This window comes from Berghia stephanieae, chromosome 6, assembly GCF_034508935.2.
Source record: "Berghia stephanieae isolate SIO BIC M18660-M18661 chromosome 6, UCSD_Bste_1.3, whole genome shotgun sequence".
NCBI classification, from domain to species: domain Eukaryota; kingdom Metazoa; phylum Mollusca; class Gastropoda; order Nudibranchia; family Aeolidiidae; genus Berghia; species Berghia stephanieae.
Window position 1 is genome coordinate 13,674,803 of NC_088365.1, and position 20,899 is coordinate 13,695,701.

At 35.2% G+C, this 20,899-nt stretch overlaps 2 protein-coding genes across 2 annotated transcripts in view; both read left to right on the forward strand.

Moving 5' to 3' along the window:
* The window catches only part of LOC144974521 (protocadherin-like wing polarity protein stan), a 411,532-nt gene that overhangs the window by 382,350 nt on the left and 8,283 nt on the right, over positions 1-20,899 (forward strand). The gene's annotated exons all lie outside the window — the stretch shown is intronic.
* On the forward strand, positions 1,424-20,677 carry LOC144975529 (ADP-sugar pyrophosphatase-like). The gene is made up of 12 exons (XM_078919694.1): positions 1,424-1,576; positions 5,964-6,012; positions 7,444-7,511; positions 8,833-8,882; positions 10,453-10,563; positions 12,630-12,725; positions 14,159-14,214; positions 15,469-15,520; positions 16,231-16,265; positions 16,913-17,003; positions 17,845-17,898; positions 19,660-20,677. The coding sequence occupies exons 1-12, from the start codon at positions 1,548-1,550 to the stop codon at positions 19,743-19,745; spliced, it is 777 nt and encodes a 258-aa protein (XP_078775820.1). The 5' UTR covers positions 1,424-1,547; the 3' UTR covers positions 19,746-20,677.

Sequence of the window (20,899 nt, forward strand, 5' to 3'; positions counted from 1 at the left end):
TCAATAGTCTGATGTCACGTGGCCCAGCAAAGGCGGGCCATCGTGGTTCTAAACAAAGAAAATCTGTACTTTTTATTCTTAATGCTGGCTATAACTTTTCATATGTCTTGTGATCAAAATGTGTAAAAGTCAAAACATGATCAGATTTATAATGTTGTTGTTTTTTCCTCTGGATACGCTTTTATGCTCGTCGGAGAAATATTTCATAAGGGCGTCCGCCATTGTCCGATAGTTTAGAGCCAGTTGCTAAGTTACTATGAGTCATTACGAGGGAAGTTACGTCATGACTGTAGAAGCGTATTGATCCAGACACAATACCCTTTGGTGACGTTGGGTCACAATTGTAGAATTTCTTTCACAACGCCAAACGAAACAGTCATAATAATTTTTGTTATCATTTTAATTCAGTATCCGCTTTTCGGAGTTGATAATATCATCATTATCATCATTATCATTATCATCTACATTATCGTCATCATTATCATTATCGTCATCATCATCATCATCAGCAGCAGCAGCAGCAGCAGCAGCAGCATTGAAACAATGGCCACATACCGTCTGAAGCAACCAATATGCACACACATACACACACACACACACACACACACACACACACACACACAATCTCCACCCCACCACCTTCATTACAGAAGCAAACATTAACAACTCTTTGATATGAAACTTTTATTGATGAAATAATAAAATTCCTGCTATGTGGTCTTGAGGTATGACACTCGCTTTTAGATCGGAAGGTCCTGGGTTCGAGGTTCGGTCGGCGCATGGTTGAGTCCTCGGAAAAAGCTCTTTATTCACATTCTCTCACCGTACTCAGGTGTAAAATGAATACCTGGTCGTTAGCAGCGTTGTATCTGTCGGAAAAAATGGTCATAATATCGCCTAACGGGCGTCATATCTCGTTCCTACATGTTAAATGTTGCTGTTGGTCAAACGTGCTTTGAGCACGTTTAGTGGATATTGCGCTATTTAAAAAGCTCAACTTTTTTTTCCATCGAGCGTGATACGAAACGTGTCATTCTTCTGGTCACATTCTGGAGAGCAGGCACTGATGTACGATACAGATCTGACAAAGTGTGTATGAAACAGTGTCAGACATTGAATTGGGAATGAGATTAGCGGCAGAGTAGCGTCCCTTGATTGGACGTCACCCATAGTCTGTGACGTCACAGGCGGAAAAGTTATTAGAGAGAGAACGTCATGTTGGTTGTGCGCATGCGTCTCTCATCCTCGCCCTCGTACCAGTAGTAAGGTCTCGGGTTCGAGCCCCCATCGCCACCGCGAAGTTTTTATTCTCTGTTGTCTTCTGGCACTTTCCTACTCACTTCATTTCTTGTTGTTATCAACATAATTTGCCAAACAAAGCAGAGAAGAAAAGAGACCAGCCCTAAAAATCAGCCTTCAATTGGTTTGTTGTGTTCCAGTGGTTTGCTTGTCGACATAATTGACACGTGAGGACATGGGCCAATCGACTCACAGTTCCACCACTTCATTCCGATGACGTCTAAGTGATTGATTTGTAAAGACCAACAATGTACAGGAATTATATCATATTACACCAGTAAGTGGTCGGATCGGAGCATTTTTGGTCATCGATATCCTCCTCCTCCTCCTCCTCCTCCTCTTACTATTACTACTACTACTACTACTACTACTACTACTACTACTACTACTACTACTACTACTACTACTACTACTACTAAGACTACTACTACTACTACTACTAACTACTACTACTACTACTACTACTACTACTACTACTACTACTACTACTACATACTACTACTACTACTACTACTACTACTACTACTACTACTACTACTACTACTACTACTACTACTACTACTACTACTACTACTACTACTACTACTACTACTACTACTACTACTACTACTACTACTACTACTACTACTACTACTACTACTACTACTACTACTACTACTACTACTACTACTACTACTACTACTACTACTACTACTACTAAATACTAACTACTACATACTACTACTACTACTACTACTACTACACTACTACTACTACTACTATGATAGAAAGTAGAAGAGAGAAGAAGAAAAGTAAGAAGAAGAGAAGAAGAAGAAGAAAAGAAGAAGAAGAAGAAGAAGAAGAAGAAGAAGAAGAAGAAGAAGAAGAAGAGAAGAAGAAGAAGAAGAAGAAGAAGAATGAAAATAGTAATAGTAAAATAATATAATATAATAATAATAATAATAATAATATATAATAAATATAATAATAATAATAATAATAATAATAATAATAATAATAATAATAATATATATAATATGATGATGATGATGATGATGATGATGATGATGATGATGATGATGATGATGATGATGATGATGATGATGATGATTTTATAATAATTAATCTAAATTAACGTTTCAAATCACCATCTTATCCTTCTTTTATACAATTCTAACATAATTTTTTTTGATAGCAGCGTTATGTAAAATATAACACTCAAGTTTGTGTGCAGCTCATTGGTGCAGCTAAAACAACATAGATAATAATTTAGAATATTATATTATTATTAATTCGAAATCTTAATATTCTACATGGGAAAAGACTGCTGTTAACCAATCATACTGTCATCTAGTTCTGTGATTTAATTTCATGAATGAATCAGGGTTGCCAGTTTGGCATTTTAAATGCCAGATTCCAAAAATCTGGCATTTTTGAAAACCGTTTGGCATTAGAAAAATCATTTGGCATTTGGCATTTTCATTTGGCATTTTCTTTTCTTGTATATTATACTTCAAATGACACCTTTTCTTAATAAAAAAATTACCCCAACAGGAAATTTAGTATAATTCAAAAAAAAAGAAAAAAAAAGAAAGAAAACACGCAAGCCACCAGGATATGATAGTAAATTGTCTATCAAAAGTGAGTAGTTTTCTTAGTGGGGGTGGGAGTCAACAGACTTTGGCATTTTTTTGAGTGTTTTGGCATTTTTTGAGTCTTCCCCTGGCATTTTGTTGAAAAATAATCTGGCAACCCTGGAATGAATGGAAACTAAACTGCCTAGGCCTATTGACCTATTGCTATTGTTTGTTTTGGGGTTTCCATTCAAGTGACAAAGTGTGTAGTGTAATTAATGTGTTGCGGTTTATCGATAAATGATTGAAGCCTAGGATATATTGAGGCAGTGTGTGGCCATATGATCAAATAGAACGGGTGATCGACCATTTAGTCACACTGGAATGCAGAAGAAATCGAGGGCGTAGTCGACTTTTTAGTCCCCGCTCTCACTCCATTCTCAGTTCTCAGTTCTGTCTTGAGTTCAGTCTGTTCATCTCATCTATCCACCTATCAACAATCAACCTCGAAATCAGCCGTCATTGCATTTTTTGTTGTCATTTTTTTTATGAGGACCTCTCATTGTTTCTTAAAGATAAGAGATCACTCACCACTATCTCACTCATCACATTGCATAACAATAACACAACTGTAAAACTAAAACTGTAACTGTAAACGTGTTTTATAATTCTAATTTTATCATCAGGTGAGAATGAGGCTCTTGACTGACACCATTTATTCAATAAGTTTTGAATTGTTATTGTTTCACATCATATTTGGGGAGACCTTCAGAAAGCTCCTTGGTCTGTTACTGTTATCTCTTTCAATTAGATCTTAGGGTATTTTTTATCGTGGATCTTTTGTCAGGTGTTTAATGTTTATTTATTCATCAATGTGTCAATATATAGTAAAGTATCTACTACTACTACTACGACTTCTACTACTACTACTACTACTACTACTACTACTACTACTACTACTACTACTACTACTACTACTACTACTACTATCTAATCTACTACTAGCATTTTAAAAACAATGGAACAAACCTTGATAGATTGGTTAAAGTTAAACATTCCCTATCATGCCCATTGTTTTTGGTTCTCCGTCACCAATTTGTTTTTTGAAGTATTGAAAGGTTGTGCAAAGCAGTCCTAAGCTTTTTTTCTATTAGGGCTAGCTTGAAAAGGGAGGATTTTTTTTCTTTTCGGATTAAGTATAAGTCTTAGTAAAGGTTCTAGGGTGTTTATTTTTCCTATTTGGGCTAGTTAAAGGTACTCCGTTTTATTATTTCTAAGGGTTAATTGAGGGAATATTTGGGTTGTTTCCCCTAGCACAAGGAGCTTTCGGAAGGTCTCTCTCGTATTCATATTCGTTATCGGGTAGAAATAGCAAAAATTAGTCCATTTTTAGCGCAACACCAAGATGTTTTAGCTTAGCAGTAAATTCTAAAACTGTTTTGCTAACAAATACGTTTTTGGTTGTAGAGCATAGGAACGATGCTGGAAACTGGTGCAAATCACTTTTCAATTCTTTCTTTAAAGTTTGGAGAGAGGTTTGGTATACGCCCCACATTTTTCTCCTTCTCTCCCCCACCCCCTCCCCTCCTCCCCACTCCTTTGGACATTTTTTGGTCTTAATCATGACGTAACTATAGTACTCTAGTCGGCCATGGTCTTCATGTGTCTGTTTGATTACATCGGAGATCCACAATTTTGTTTTTATTTACCCTAATGAAGGACATCCAAATTTTTTAAAGGCCAGCTCTATTTTTCCTCATGTTTGGGAAAAAAGCTTGGACTCTATTGAGTCTCCGAATGCTCAGGATATAGATTTGATTTTATTTCTCTGTACACTTGGGGAAATAAACTTCAACTCTATTTCTCCGACTCTGAACGTTCGGCGAAATAAACTTGATCTCAAAGTCAATTGCCTGGTCAAATGATGCAGAACTCTATTTTCCAGAATACTCTGTAAAATAAGGTTCTACACACTGCAATCCGAAAAGCCTTTATGATCGTTGAGGGGCCAGTTTTTTTTCTTTATTTTTATTTATTGTTTATTTGTTTTTGTTGTTAAGAAAAGGCAAAAGAGAGAGAGTGCAAGTTGTCAGCTGTCCAACTCATTTTCTTTTTTGTTTCATTTTTTATTTTTAAAAAAAATCTCTTTTTATTATCTAACACTAGAACATGCTTCCTCTTGCCTGGTCCTCGTAAAAATGTCAGAATGATGAAAGATGATGCCCTGGGTGGGGTTCCTGACCTCCCATAGCGGGCAGGGGGGTACATACTGTGTCTTCTATCCCCTTATATCTGTTTTCCACAATGCTTTCTGCTTTTGTCTTGGAATGAGATTACTTGGTTTTGTCCTGGCCCTGGCCGGAGTCCTAGCTGGGAGGGAAACAAGTCAAATGCATAGTTATTGTTTTGGGAGATGATGTTTTTTTCCTTGTAAATCATCTCTCTGTTATGTATTATTATATTTGTTATTTTTGATGTATAATGTACGCATTTGAGTGTATTCCTCTTTGTTGGATTTTGTGCTTGTGTCCGGATAGGACTTGTAGGTGATCTCAAACTAAGTACATTGGTGGTATGCGCTTGGAATCTACATCTGATCCCTATTTGTTCCCAGTTCCCCTATGTCTTACTTTTTCTTGGGTGCTTTAATTATAATTCTAAAACTTCTAACTATCCCATTTTCTTCCTTTTTACTGGCGCTGATATAACCTAAATGTGTTGCAAGCGCTGTAAAACCCTTAAAAACAAAAACAAAGATGATGTCGAACTCTCGCAAATAATTAACCAAAATATCTCGATAATGGAAACCATTAACTGTTCGGAGAAATGGAGGTCAAGTTTATTTCCCTGAGCTTTCGGAGAAATAGTCACTTCATGGTCACTTTGAAAATGTATGGTTTGTCAGTTATAGATCAAATTAACGTGCAAAGAATGCAATATAAATATGTCCCCTACATGGTGAAAGGAAATTGTATGAATCAAAATTAAATAAATAATCACGTTAGATTAAGTCAGTGTATATAAACAATATAATAAATATGTTAAGATGACTTCTTTCATGTTTATTAAATTACTTGATATAAATGTAGCCGTTCATTTTTTTGTTTCTAGAAAAATGTCGAGTGAAGGGGCTGGAAAATCTGAACATTGCAAAGTTGAGGTAAATCTCTGTAATTGTTTGTATTTTTTGATATAATTAAGTGTATATTTTACTTATAGAAAACTTTTATCACATGATTCTCCAAATTCATTATTTTAAACTTCAACAATTTCTAGTCTAACACTTATTACAAAAATGTATTGTAGATTCTCGTCAACTGGGGAAACTTTGCCTCTTTAATTTTGAACCAATTAGAGAATATTTTGTTTTGTGTCAATTATTTCCTTTGATGAAAACCATTGAAAATATAAGCAAAAAATCTGAGATGACTCCAAATGCTCCAATTTCCTATTTGCAACGTTTCCCCTTGACGTGATGCAAACTTACACCAGTTGACGGTACTAGATAGTTCTGGGTTGTTTTTTTTTCTATCAGCTCAAATGTTTCTACTTTTCACTTTTTGATATAGTTTTGTTATGTGACAAGTTTCTGTTATAATTCAAATGTGTCCAAACATCTCAACATGGTATTATGAAATATTATATAGTAGTCGCATCTCTCTCATCCGGAGTTCCCCAATCCGGATATCTCCATTATTCGAACATGTTGCCTGGGGACGGATATTTTTTCCTTCTTTATTCGTGTACACTAATGGGACGGATTCCACTTTCCAGATGTCTCGGTAATCTGGACAAAATGCTGGGAATGGAGGTGTTCGGATTGGAAAGACGTGACTGTATATATATATATATATATATATATATATATATATATATATATATATATATATATATATATATAATATATATATATATATATATATATATATATATATTGAATCGTGTTTGATACAAATATGGTACGAAAAGTGCTCGACATGTAGTAATGGAGCGAATTATTATTTTAATATTTACCGGAATGTTTGAGAAAGTCTACATTAATGTTTCAGGCCCAATTAGCCATCGTCAGGACTGAGTTGGTTTGTTGATATATATGTGTGTCATCAAAAGCTTGACATTTTAATTTTTCTTTATTAAGGACGTGATTGATTGATTACCAACTCAACTCATTCAATCCTAGAGATTTTTGCTACTTTTCAAAATTGGAAAAACTGTATTAAAAATAAGCATGGACATAGATAGTTTTATTCGACTATCATTAACATGTAAAAACTTAAAACATTAGCGTTGATACTACACCTATAATTTCTCTCAGAAAAATGAAATAAATAGGCATGGGTGAAAGTAACCCAGGATAAATTACGAATATAGTTGATAAGGATGAGTGATTTAAAACCAATAGATAGATATTTACGTCAAAGCCACCCCACCACACCTAGTAATGCCAATCTTTATAACATGAAACTGCAACTATTTTGGATATTGCACTATATAAAAGCTCAAATTTTTTTTCATTTTTTAAAAACTATATCTGTTAGCAGTCGATATTGTTCTCCTCATAATGATCATGTCTTCATGATATATTCTACAGGAAATAGCAAGGGCCAAATGGATTTGCCTCAACAAAATTACCTACAAAGACCCCACTGGAGAAGAAAGGTACATTTATAAATATCAACAAGAAATGAAGTGGGTAGGACAGTGCCAGAAGACAACAGAGAATAAAAATTTCGTGGCAGCGATGGGGGCTCGAAACTGTGACCTTACTGGTACAATAACTCCGTCTGGCTGGGCAGTTGTTGTACCATTAAGGTCTTGGGTTCGAGCCCCCATCACCGCCACAAAATTTTCATTCTCTATTGTCTTCTGGCACTTTCCTACTTACTTCATTTCTTGTTGTTGTCAACATTTATAGATATCCTGACTTTGTCAATGAATACGTTGAGACATTATTCTAATGCCCCTCAGTATTTAGTCGACTCAATCCATTTAATGGCAATTGAAATTTTAAAACAGTTTTTACATTTGAATAAGTTGAAAACTCCAGGAAGATGAAAGCATATATGGAAAGTACATGTTAAACTTTTAAAAACGAAAAAACTTTAGCTTTTCTATAGCTCAATATTCACTTAATGTGCTCAAAGCACTTTACAAGGGGTCCCTGACCAACAGCAACATGTAACATGTAGAACAAGACATGACGCCTGTTATGCGATATTACAATTTTTTTCCAGCCAGGTACTCACTTTACACCTGAGTACAGTGAGAGAATGTGAGTAAAAAGCCTTTTTCAAAGACTTAACTGTTCGCCGAGCGAGGCTCGAACTCAGGACCTTCCAATCCGAAAGTGAATGTCATACCACAAGACCACATAGCCGCACAAAATATCCCTGAAAGTACTATGCAAAAGGTAGCAGGCAAGTGCCAATGTCCGTTTCAAGCTACAGCAACTAAGATAGACTCTGGCTCCATGGGCCTAAAGACTGACGGACTGTTTACACTACTGACCTCATCAGCAAGGAGATGATGGTGGATATTGCGGCTATGTGGTCTAGTGGTATGACACTCGCTTTCGGATGGGAAGGTCCTGGGTTTGAGCCTCGCGCTCAGCGCATAGTTGAGTCCTTGGAAAAGGCTCTTTACTCACATTCTCTCACCGTACTCAGGTGTAAAATGAGTACCTGGCCGTTAACAGCGTTGTCTTTGTCCGAAATATTGTAATATCGCCTAACAGGCGGCATGTCCCGTCCTACATGTTAAATGTTGCTGCTGACCAGGGACCCCTTGTAAAGCGCTTTGAGCACATTTAGTGGATATTGCGCTATATAAAGCTCAATATTGCGCTATATAAAGCTCAATATTGCGCTATATAATAGCTCAAGTTTCTTTTTTCTTTTTTCTTTTTTTTAATTTTGATTTGGTTATAAGTTCTCATTGATTTCTTTTTTTTTTTTCTTTTTTTTTTTTTTGTCTATTCCAGAATATGGGAAGGTGTGTCAAGGACGACCAAAAATACTGGAGAGGCCGACGGTGTGTGAAATCTTGATCTCTATTTTACATACTGTGGCATGTTTTGTTTGGCTCTAATGAATTCCGGAATTTTGATCAAACATATATATGGCTGTCTCAAAATATGAAATATATTAATTATAATGATAATAATAATGAAAATAATAATATAAGAAGAATAAGATTAATAATAATAATATTAACAATAATAAGAAGAATAATGATGATAATAATATTAGTAATATAATAGAATTAATAATGATAATAGGAATAATAATAATAATAATAATATAATATAATAATAATAATATATAATAATTAATAATAATAATAATTTTTTTTTTTTTAAATTAAAAGTAGTAATGATAATAATATTAATAGTGATATTAAAAAAATTAATGATAATGATAAGATTTTATTCATCAAAAGAAAGAAAAAGAAATTTGTATAGAGGCATGTGTGTGTGTGTGTGTGTATGTGTGTGTGTGTTAAAATATAGATATAATTAAGATTAAAAGTGGTGGGTAAAAATAGCATACAAATGGCAATATTACTCTCTATAAAGTTACACAAATAATAGTATAAATAACATTTTTAAATGAAATAAAAATTAGGGGCTATGTGGCGTGCAATGTAAAATGAAGATAAAGCCATGAAAACTAATTGGATTCATGATGAAATGGCTTGAATTGGTTCAAGATAAGGATTGTATGACCGTACACTTTGAAGGAATTTTTGTGTGTCTCTATCTATCTTTGTTTTTATAAATAGGACGCCGTTTCCTTCTACTATATTCCAAATTTTTTTTGATTAAAATCGCCAGATATAAAAGTTGTTTTGAGGAAGAGGGTCATTTTTCAGTATTTTAACTCACTCAATCCTAGAGATTTTTGCTACTTTTCAGAATGGGAAAAAAATTAATTAAAATTGAGCATGTACCTATTTATTCAAATATCATTAACATGTAAAAACTAAAATCATTAGCTTTGATACAACGCCTATCATTTGTCTCATAAAACTGTACTAAATAGGCATGGGGTAAAAGTAACCCGGGTAAACTACGGATGTAGTCTGTGTCAGGGTTGAGTGAGTTAATGAATGAATACATTATTTTTTGTCGGTAAAAATACATATTATGCATGCTTTTTTATACAAAACAACAACTATTAACAATGACAACAAAATATAACATTGATAATTTGAAAAAAATGATTTATATTTTCTTAATAAAATCTGATTTAAAATCAGTAAGCCCTTTAAGGCTGTTCACCGACATAAGAATGAAAAAAAAATTACTTTGCACATAAATTTAATACTCTATCTATTTTATTATACATAAAAATTTACATGTCTCACAGTTTCATTAAATATGAATATCAAATATACTTGCGGGAGCAGAAAACAGGTCTGAACCAGTCTGAGAAGCTGCCACTTTTGTCATAAGAGACTCTCAAACCTATTCAAATCTGTCTCTGTTCTCATGTGCTCTGGCAAATTACTCCTGCTTGAGAAATGAAGTAATTTGTTTTTTATTCATTATGACCCTTTCCATTCACTGTCCATCCCCAATCCCTCCCCAACCCCCACACAGCTGTGGGAATGGTGGCTGTCTTCCACGACCCCTTGTCTGACCTCCAGAGTGTCATTCTAATACGACAGTACAGACCTCCCATGGAGACCTACACCATTGAATTCCCTGCTGGTAAGAACGATGTGATTCCTACCTGCCAACACTTACGATTTTGACAGAATCATTTCCTATTTTCACTCTCCCTTTCCACTATTCCGCCATTGTCTCTAAAATTCAGATTTTCAAAAATGATGATAATGGTAAGAAGAAAGAAATATGGAGGGGGGGGATAAGGTGATTTAAACAAATTTTTTTAATGATTGTTGAAAAGGAGCAAAATAGGAAAATGTATTTGCACTCCTCCCCCCTCCCCTTCCCTATTCCATTATCTAACACATTTGATATGCAGTTTGCCAGCTGTGCCAGAAGAACACTGTCTTTATGATTGGTTGCAAAGGGTGTGGTCATTTTATAGGGAATTATCCATTGGTGACAAATTCCTATTTTTTTTTGTCTCAAATTCCTATTTTCTGACTTTCTGATTCCTCTTTTGGAATGTGAGGGATTGGCGGCTCTGTATGACTGTCATCTGCATTTTTTGCGGTCGCAAATATCAGGGCGATCCGCAAATTTTGGCAAATTTCCCAAAATTGGCAAATCGTGTGACAAATTTTAAGAAAAAAAAAAAGAAGCGAAAAAATGAAAGATAAAAAGTGCGAAATTTGAGAAATGTTGCAGCTTTGCCTGGGCCCAAACCAAGGGAAGCTACTCTCTATGGATAATGATCCTTTAAAATCTTTGTAACAACGCTATTCATAATGTAGCCTCCTTAAATGTAATAGATTGTCTTTTATATTTTTTTTTTCTGTATCGCGTGTTAATTTTTACTGAAATGCTTAGTTCTCCTCGGCAAATTTTTTTGGCAAATTTTGGCAAATTTTAGGTCCCAATTTGGCAAAAAATGCAGATGACAGGTATGATTGTGTTTATGATGGAACAAATTGGACTGTCTATCTCACGGCAGTATGATGTGTGGCTATGTATTCTTGTGGTATGACTCTCGCTTTCGGATAGGAAGGTCCTTGTGTTCGAGCCTCCCTCTGCGCATAGTTGAGTCCTTGGAAAAGGCTCTTTACTCACATTCTCTCAATGTACAGAGGTGTAAAATGAGTACGTGGCTGTAAACAGCGTTGTCTCTGTCAGAAAGAAATTGTAATATCGCCTAACAGTCTCGTTCTGCTTGTTGTATTACTGTTACAATGGATCCTTTGTAAAGTGCTTTGAGCACGATTAGTTGAGATTGCACTATATAAAAGCCCAAGCTCAAGTTTATGCCAGATTGACTTTGATGCTAAAATTTTTAATTTTCTTTATGATTTTAAAAATAATAATGGATTATTTTTTTTAAGTGTTTCTTTTCATTTTGATTATTGAATTTGTACCAGGATTAGGAGCATTGATATAAAGTCAAAGTGATACTAGACTGATAGAAGCTGTGGAGTGTAAAAAGTAATAAACAAAAATGAATATAACAGCTTCAAAAAAAGAAAAATTCCAAACACGGAACGTTTCAGACTTAAAACCCTTCTTCAGCCAACAACAAAAAAAAAACAATAAAGACTAAAATTCATTACTAAATCGCAGATTGACGACAGATATTTCGTAGGTCCACTGTAGAAAAATCTTTCCAAGATGTGTTTCATGCACTGTGTTTTGTTGATAAAGGGGAAACCCACAACGTCCACATTATCTGTGTTCATTGAATAGATTGAAGCTCCTATTACATTTCCTATTGTTATAAATTTAATCTATAGCAACTTAAAAACTTATTGCCTAACTCTCTCGAGTTTATATGCATGAAAAATGGAACAAATTTATTTGATTTACCATGAGGGTGAACTCCAGAGAGTAAACTCGCTCAACCCTAACACCGATTACATCCGTAGTTTACCCGGGGTTACTTTTACCCCATGGCTATTTATTACATTTTTATGAGACAAATTATAGGTGTAGTATCAAAGCTAATGTTTTTAATTTTTACACATTAATGATAGTTGAACAAAACTGTCTATGTGCATGCTTATTTTTTAATACATTTTTTTCCAGTTTTGAAAAGTAGAAAAAATTTCTAGGATTGAGTGAGTTAAGACTAAGAATATGATATGACAGAATTTTGATCTGCCTTGATTTATGACCAGGTCTGATAGACAAAGGAGAAATGGCAGACACAGCAGCCGTCAGGGAAATGAAGGAAGAAACAGGATATGATGTCTCTGTCGTGGATGTGTCACCTGGTAAGTTTGGATTGTCAGTGCTTTACTATGGCAATGTGTACTATATTAGTGTGTTCATTTGTGTGTGTGTGTTTTATGTGTGTGTGTGTGTGTGTGTATATGTGTGTGTGTGTGTATGAGAGAAAGAGAGTTGGTCAGTTGAGTGGATGCATCTATGTAACAAGATTATGATTTGGCCCAAAACTTTTACAGCATGTACAATGGTTTAATTGCATGAAAAGGACAAAAGCATATCAATTGCTTGCTGCCCTTTGAGTGGGGAGCTAGTCTATTGCCAAGTACTTTTGATCAGATCTAACAAACCCAGCTACCAAATCACTGCTGGATGGACAGGAGTAGGCAGAAAAAGATCTCGACTTCACCCAGGATCGATCTTGGTCTCTTTGCGTGTGAAGCCAATAAGTACACTATCAACTGAGAAAGTGAGTAAAGAGCCTTTTCCAAGGACTCAGCTATGCGCCGAGCGAGGCTCGAACCCAGGACTTTCCGATCCGAAAGCAAGTGTCATACCACAAGACCACACAAACCCTCAGTATATTTCCCAATCACCTGCTAAGCATAAAAAAGTAGTACACAATGTCTTTTTACTCGAGTTCAGCACTCAGAAATGGGCCACTCAAAGTGTTTTTGTAAAAGTTCAGTACATTGATGCCTGGCAACAGCGGCCATCATGGTTCTAAACTAAGAAAATCGTTACTTTTTATTATTCATGCTGGCTAGAACTTTTCATATGTCTTGTGATCAGAATTTGTAAAAGTCAAAACATGATCAGATTTATAATGTTTTTTTCCTCTGGATACCCTTTTATGCTCGTCAGAGAAGTATTTCATAAGGGCATCCGCCATTATTCCGATAGTTAAGAGCCAGTTACTAAGTTACCATGCGTCATTGCGAGGGAAGTGACGTTACGACTGTTGAAGCGTATTGACAACCCTGAAATGTTCAAAGTCAGGTTTGTGAATTTTAATTTTGTTACTGCTATGTCCACGCTTCACACAGGACATGTTGTAACTCTAGGCATTGCTTCATAAACATGTGTGGCTATGTCGTCTTGTGGTATGACACTTGCTTTCGGATCAGAAGGTCCTGGGTTCGAGCCTCGCTCGGTGCATAGTTGAGTCCTTGAAAAAGGCTCTTTACTCACATTTTCGCACCATACCCAGGTGTAAAATGACTACCTGTTTGTTAAGAGCATTGTCTCTGTCTGAAAAGAAAAAATGCAATATCGCCTAACAGGCGTCATGTCTCGTTCTGATGTTACGTGTTGCTGTTGGTCAGGGACCCTTTGTAAAGCTCTTTGAGCACGTTTAGTGGATATTGTTCTATTTAAAAGATCAAGTTCTTTTTTTTTTTTTTTGTTTATTTTTTGTTATAAACTTGTCTGTTAATTTATCTACTTCTATCAATTTATTTTGTCTCCATTTCATTCCCAGCTACCTCTCTTGACCCAGGTGTGGGGAACACGACGTTGAAGATCGTCACTTGCAAGGTGAATAATATTGACTCTTTCTTTTATTCTAGTTTTGACCTTAAGTTCAGACTGACAATTTCTACTGTATAACTGAATCTTTTTTTTTTTGTTTTGTTTTGTTTTTCTTTTCATTTTTCTTCTTCTTTTTTGTTTTTTTTTGTTTTTTGTCTTTTGTTAGAATAAGTTAATAATGTTAGTGAGTAATATTGGTGTATTTATGAATGTGTATGTTCGTGTATGAATGTAAATATATCTGTGTGTGAGTTTGTGTGCATGTGTGTGTGTTTGTTTCTTCATATGTATTCACAAAATTGTCAAAGAATTAATGTTTGAATGACAATTAATATTAAAGCACCACTGAGCATTTATGTGGAAGTTGTGCGTTATATAAATAACTTATTATTATTATTATTATTATTATTATTATTATTATTATTATTATTATTATTATTATTATTATTATTATTATTATTATTATTATTATTATTATTATCATTATTATTATTATTATTATTATTATCATTATTATTATTATTATTATTACTACTTATCCCCCACAGAATTTATCCAGGTCATTGTCCAGCCTATGAACAAACCTAAAAAATGACGTCAAACTATAAGTCCTGGTTGGTTCTATTGTCAGGCCTATAAGTTAACGATGGCTACGGTCATAGGCCATCAACAAGGGTCCTCCACTTTGTTTCTGTCAATGTGCCATGACTTCCAGACCTCTCGATGTCTGTCCAGAACACTGGGTGTCTGCTTCTACATCTCGTCTCCACATGTTCTTTGGTCATCCCCTTCTTTCATTTGCCCTGGGGATTCCAGGTCAAAGCTTGCCGAGTGATGCTTAAATTGAGATTTTATATAGCGCAATATCCACTAAACGTGCTCAAAGTGCTTTACAACGGGTCCCTGGCCGACAGCAACACTCAACATGCGGGATGAGACATGACGCCTGTTAGGCGATATTACAATCTATTTGGACAAAGACAACGCTCTTAACAGCCGGGTGCTCATCTTATACTTGAGTACGGTGAGAGAATGTGACTAAAGAGCCTTATCCAAGAACTCAACTATATGCCGAGCGAGGCTCGAACCCAGGACCAGCCGATCGGAAAGCAAGTGTTATATCATAAGACAATGTAGCTGCATTTTGTTGTTGGTTTTCTAAAACTGTGGCCAATCCGTTTCTATTTCCTCTTCAACATTTCGTGTTCAACTGGTTGTGACCTTATTTTAATCACTCTGGGAATTTCATCTCTTCTACAGGTGGACACCAGCAAACTGGGCAAAGAGGAAAGACCGAAACCAACTGGTGGAGGTAGGTGTCCTCTCTATCTCTATCTCACTCTCTCTCTCTCTCTCTCTCTCTCTCTCTCTCTCTCTCTCTCTCTCTCTCTCTCTCTCTCTCTCTCTCTCTATCTCTCTCTCTGTCTCTCTTTCTCTCTCTCTCTCTCTCTTTCTCTCTCTCTCACTCTCTCTCTCTCTCTCTTTCTCTCTTTCTCTCTCTCTGTCTCTCTCTCTCTCTTTCTCTCACTCTCTCTCTCTCCCTGTCTTTCTCTCTCTCTCTCTCTCTCTCTCTCTCTCTCTCTCTCTCTCTCTCTCTCTCTCTCTCTCTCTCTCTCCCTTGTCTATTTCTTTCTTGATTTGTATATGGGCCGATACATTTACTTCCCTTTTTAACAAATGGCCGTTATCCTCACTGATTGACTTCTCACCAACGTTTTTGGTTATTTTATTATGAATTGAGCTTGAGATGTTTGTGTCTATATTTAGCGCAATATATTACTTTTGTTTCCGTGTTTGCAGACAGAAAAAAAATGTTTCTTGGTTCAAAACCCAAACATTTTTATTTTCCACCTTTTTTTTTTTTGACATTATTTTACATCAAAATTAGATGATATTTGAATAGAGATGGAGCACGCAAAGTGTACTTATTCACAGGTCTGATAACACAAATTGTTATGGTTTACATTTGGAAAAAAGTGAATAAATAAGATAAGAATAAATTTCCTTTATTCAACCCTTAAGGGAAATTTGTCATCATGGAAGACTGGCATCAGCCTGTATACATTTGGAAATAATGAGTGAATAAAATGAATATAAATTCCCCTTATTCATCCCTTAAGGGAAATTTGTCATCATGGAAGACTGGCATCAGCCTGTTTACATTTGGAAATAATGAGTGAATAAAATGAATATAAATTCCCTTTATTCATCCCTTAAGGGAAATTTGTCATCATGGAAGACTGGCATCAGCCTGTTTACATTTGGAAATAATGAGTGAATAAAATGAATATAAATTCCCTTTATTCATCCCTTAAGGGAATTTTGTCATCATGGAAGACTGGCATCAGCCTGTTTACATTTGAAATAATTTATGAATAAAATGAATATAATAGTCCCTTTATTCATCCTTAAGGAAATTTGTCATCATGGAAGACTGCATCAGCCTGTTTACATTTGGAAATAATGAGTGAATAAAATGAATATAAATTCCTTTATTCATCCCTTAAGGGAAATTTGTCATCATGGAAGACTGGCATCAGCCTGTATACATTTGGAAATAATGAGTGAATAAAATGAATATAAATTCCCTTTATTCATCCCTTAAGGGAAATTTATCATCATGGAAGACTGGCATCAGCCTGTTTACATTTGGAAATAATGAGTGAATAAAATGAATATAAATTCCCTTTATTCATCCCTTAAGGGAAATTTGTCTTCGGGGTCTATCCCTAGGGTTGACTGGAATAACTCATGCATCGGCCACATGTCAACACTGCCAAGTGATCTAGGGCAAGGTGACTTGCTCAAGGCCACACAGTACAGAGGGTACTCGAACTCGGTACCTTTTGGGTATGAAGCAAAGAGTTGAACCACGCTGCCCCATTTCTTTGTTGTAATGGGAAAGCTCTCAAACCAACTCAGAATATTTCCATGACAACAATGTGTTAAGTAAAGGCAAAAATAGATTTTGGTAATCAGACCTCCAAATATGTGCACCTAAGGATGAAAGGATGTGTTCACTGGATCTTCATACATGTACTAATTTTTTTTTTCTCATATTATCACCCCGCCCCTCTCCCCTCCCTCTTTACCGGTCCATCCCCCACCTATTTCAAACCAAAACGCTTCACCATTTCATCACCACTGGGACAGATTCAGACGGTAAGATCTGGTTTCTTTTGTTCTTCTTTTTTTTTTTTTTTTTTTTTCTTTTCATTTTTTCCCCCCTTTTTTTTAAATTATTTTTTTAAAATACTGTTTTGTTTTTGTTTTTGTTTAAAATGCATATAAATATGCACAATGTATTTCTCATACTGGATAATTTCTTCTTCTCCTTCTTCTTCTTCTTCTTCTTCTTCTTCTTCTTCTTCTTCTTCTTCTTCTTCTTCTTCTTCTTCTTCTTCTTCTTCTTCTTCTTCTTCTTCTTCTTTCTTCTTCTTCTTCTTCTTCTTCTTCTTCTCTTCTTTCTTCTTCTATATTCTTTATTATTATTACTATAATTATTGTTATTATTATTATTGTTGTATTATTATTATATTATTATTATTGTTGTATTATTATTATATTTATTATTATTATTATTATTATTATTATTATTATTATTATTATTATTATTATCATTATTATCCCCCACAGAATTTATCCAGGTCATTGTCCAGCCTATGAATACATTGATGGAAAAACTCAAAGGTCAGTGCGCTCTTTAAATCATGACGTCATGAATAGATTGAAACGGGGTTGAGAAGCGATCCTCTTCACCATTTTCCCAAAATGACAGGCTTACCTAGTAGAAAAATTGATTTTTTATACTTAACCAAGCTACGTCATGGCACAAGCCCGAAGGGCTAGAGCTCAGGTGGTCGCTGGTTCGGATAAGTAAGTAAGTAAGTACTTAACCAAGCTCTCTACAAAACAACTTTATGTTCTTATTAATCATACAAAGATCATTCTTCAAAGTTTGTGATGTACAAAATAAATCTGAAGAATAAAAAATGTATGTGGTGTCGTAACAATTGTGACGATTTTGCTGCAGGTGGTAAGGAGAGGGTTAAATCATGACGTCATGAATAGATTGAAACGGGAGTTGGAAAGATGGTTCATTGTGATCGGAGTGTGGAATTCGTCTTGGATTTTCAATATGTACGGCTATGTGGTGTGACGCTCGCTTTCGGATCGGAAGATCGTGGGTTCGAGCCTCGCTCGGGCATAGTTCACTCCTTGGAAAAGGCTCTTTACTCACATTCTCTCACCATACTCAAATGTAAAATGAGTCTCTGTCCAAAAAGCAAAATGCAATATCGCCTAACAGGTGTCATGTCTCGTTCTACATGTTAAGTGTTGCTGTTGGTCAGCGCCCCCTTGTAAAGCGATTTGAGCATGTTTAGTGGATATTGCGCTATATAAAAGCTCCAAATTTGCTCATTCTTGATTGAATTATTTACAATACTCATGGAGAAAAAAGAGCGAGCATTTCAATAATGATGAGAAATATAGGATATAGAGAAGTGCCAGATGAAAACGGAGAATAAAAATATCACAATGGCAGAGAGCCAAACTCTGGGTCCTATTGATACGACATCCTCCACCTTGTTGAGAGAGAGGGAGAGAGTGAGAAAGAGACTGAGAGAGAGAGAGAGAGAGAGAGACAAGAGAGAGAGAAATTGATGAGCAGTCCTGCCATATTTAACATTGTTCATCATTATGAATACAATGAACAGAGACGTGTGTGCGAAAGATGTTTCAACTCAAAGTGAAAAATTGACAAACTCAACAACAGTTTTTTTTGGGTTCAAATGAAAGCTTTAGCATACGACACTTCCATTGTTGAACCGATTTTCTATGAAGAAAAAAAAGTGGTAGTCCATTCTATAGCTAGAACAAAGTTGACTTCAGTCAGGTCTTTGTTGTTGTTTTTTGCCATCCTTGTTTATGAGTAATTCCCATATTATCCTGACTATAACAGTTCATGGTTACCCAGAGTTTTGTGTGTTGGTCTGTTATACTTCCGGATGGCAATGTTGTGAGCTTTTCAGAAAATGCAATTAAAATGCTAATCCAAACTTTTCACCTTTCGACTGGTTGTGTCATGCCCTGACACGTATGACAACGGTCTGTCTCTCAATGAAGCCTTTGTCAAAAAAGCTCACTCGCCAACCAAGTTTTCAGTTGAATGAAAAAGCCATGTTTTTCCTGTGATGTTTCCACAGAATTTGATGATGTAGATAATAAAATAAAGAACTCAAATATAATAAATGATGGTAAAGAATTCCCATTATCTTTTTCTACATAATATTTTATATCTGATAATTTTTCATATTTTATATCATCAGTGTAATTCTTTTTTAGTGTTTCTTCATTCCATAGATGACTTGTAGTATTTATATCTTTTTGTACCATTTTTCCATAAAGTGTATTTAATAATAGTTTAACTAAAGTTTATACTACTCACAGAATACGCAAGTCAAGGCGATTGTGTGGACTCCAGGGTGTACACTTGGGCTGCAGCCTTGACCCTCACCTCTCAGCAATCACTTTGAACAGTGTCAGAGGTCAAAGTTTAAACTCTATATCAATAGTTGTGAGGATGAAAGACAAGAGATTTTTACAAATGTTACATTTGGATGGATTTTTTTTTTTTAATTGTTTTATTTTAATTGTTCAACGTTAGAAGAAAATGGTTATAAAATATATAATAGCAATATTTATTCTATGAAGTCTTTATCATGATATTTTTGACGTATTTCTACCTCAACTGCTCAGAATGTTGGACTAAACTTAAAATTGACAGCAAAGATATTTGCATAGAATAATTGATTGTTCCAACTGATGGTGCGGTCTTGTGGTGTGGACATTTGCCTTCAGACTTGAAGGGTCCAGGGTTTGTGGCATGCTTTGAACAGCACGTGAAAAAGGTTCTTTTCTCATATTCTCTCACCCAACTAAGGTGTAAAATGAGTACCCGGTTGTTACAGTGTTTTTTTGGGTTTTTTTTTTTTTTTGTCAGAAAGATAGTGCCTTCCAGATGTCATGTCTCGTCCTAAATGTTAAATTTTGCTGTTGGCTTGGGATGCCTTGTAAAGTGTTTTGAGCATGTTTAGTGGATATTGAGCTATATGAAACTTGAGCATTTATAGAGGACAATATCCACTAAATGTGCTCAAAGAAACAAGGAGACCCAAGCCAACAGCAACACTTTACATGTAGGACGAGACATCATGCCTGGTAGTCGATATATTACAATTTATAATTTTTTTCCTATAGAGACAACGCTGTTAACGCCCATGTCTCATTTTTATATCTGAGTGTTGTGAGAGACTGTGAGAAAAGACCCTTTTTTCTAGTACTCAGCTCTGCACTGCTCAGAACAGGACTCGAACCCAGGCCCCTCTGGTCCAAAGGTGAATGTCATACCACATAGACCCACAACCACATGGTACATCATCAACGGCCATTTTGAGTGAACTTTGAACTCCATTCATTTAAACTTAAAAATTAGAATTTTGTTATATTTGTTATATATATATATATATATATATATATATATATATATATATATATATATATATATATATATATATATATATATATAATGTAAATTTTCACTCACATTTTTTCCCGAGACGACTCGTTTCTGTGTGTTTCTCACACTTCTTCAGTCGGCATAATCCAGACAAAATGGATTATGCCGACT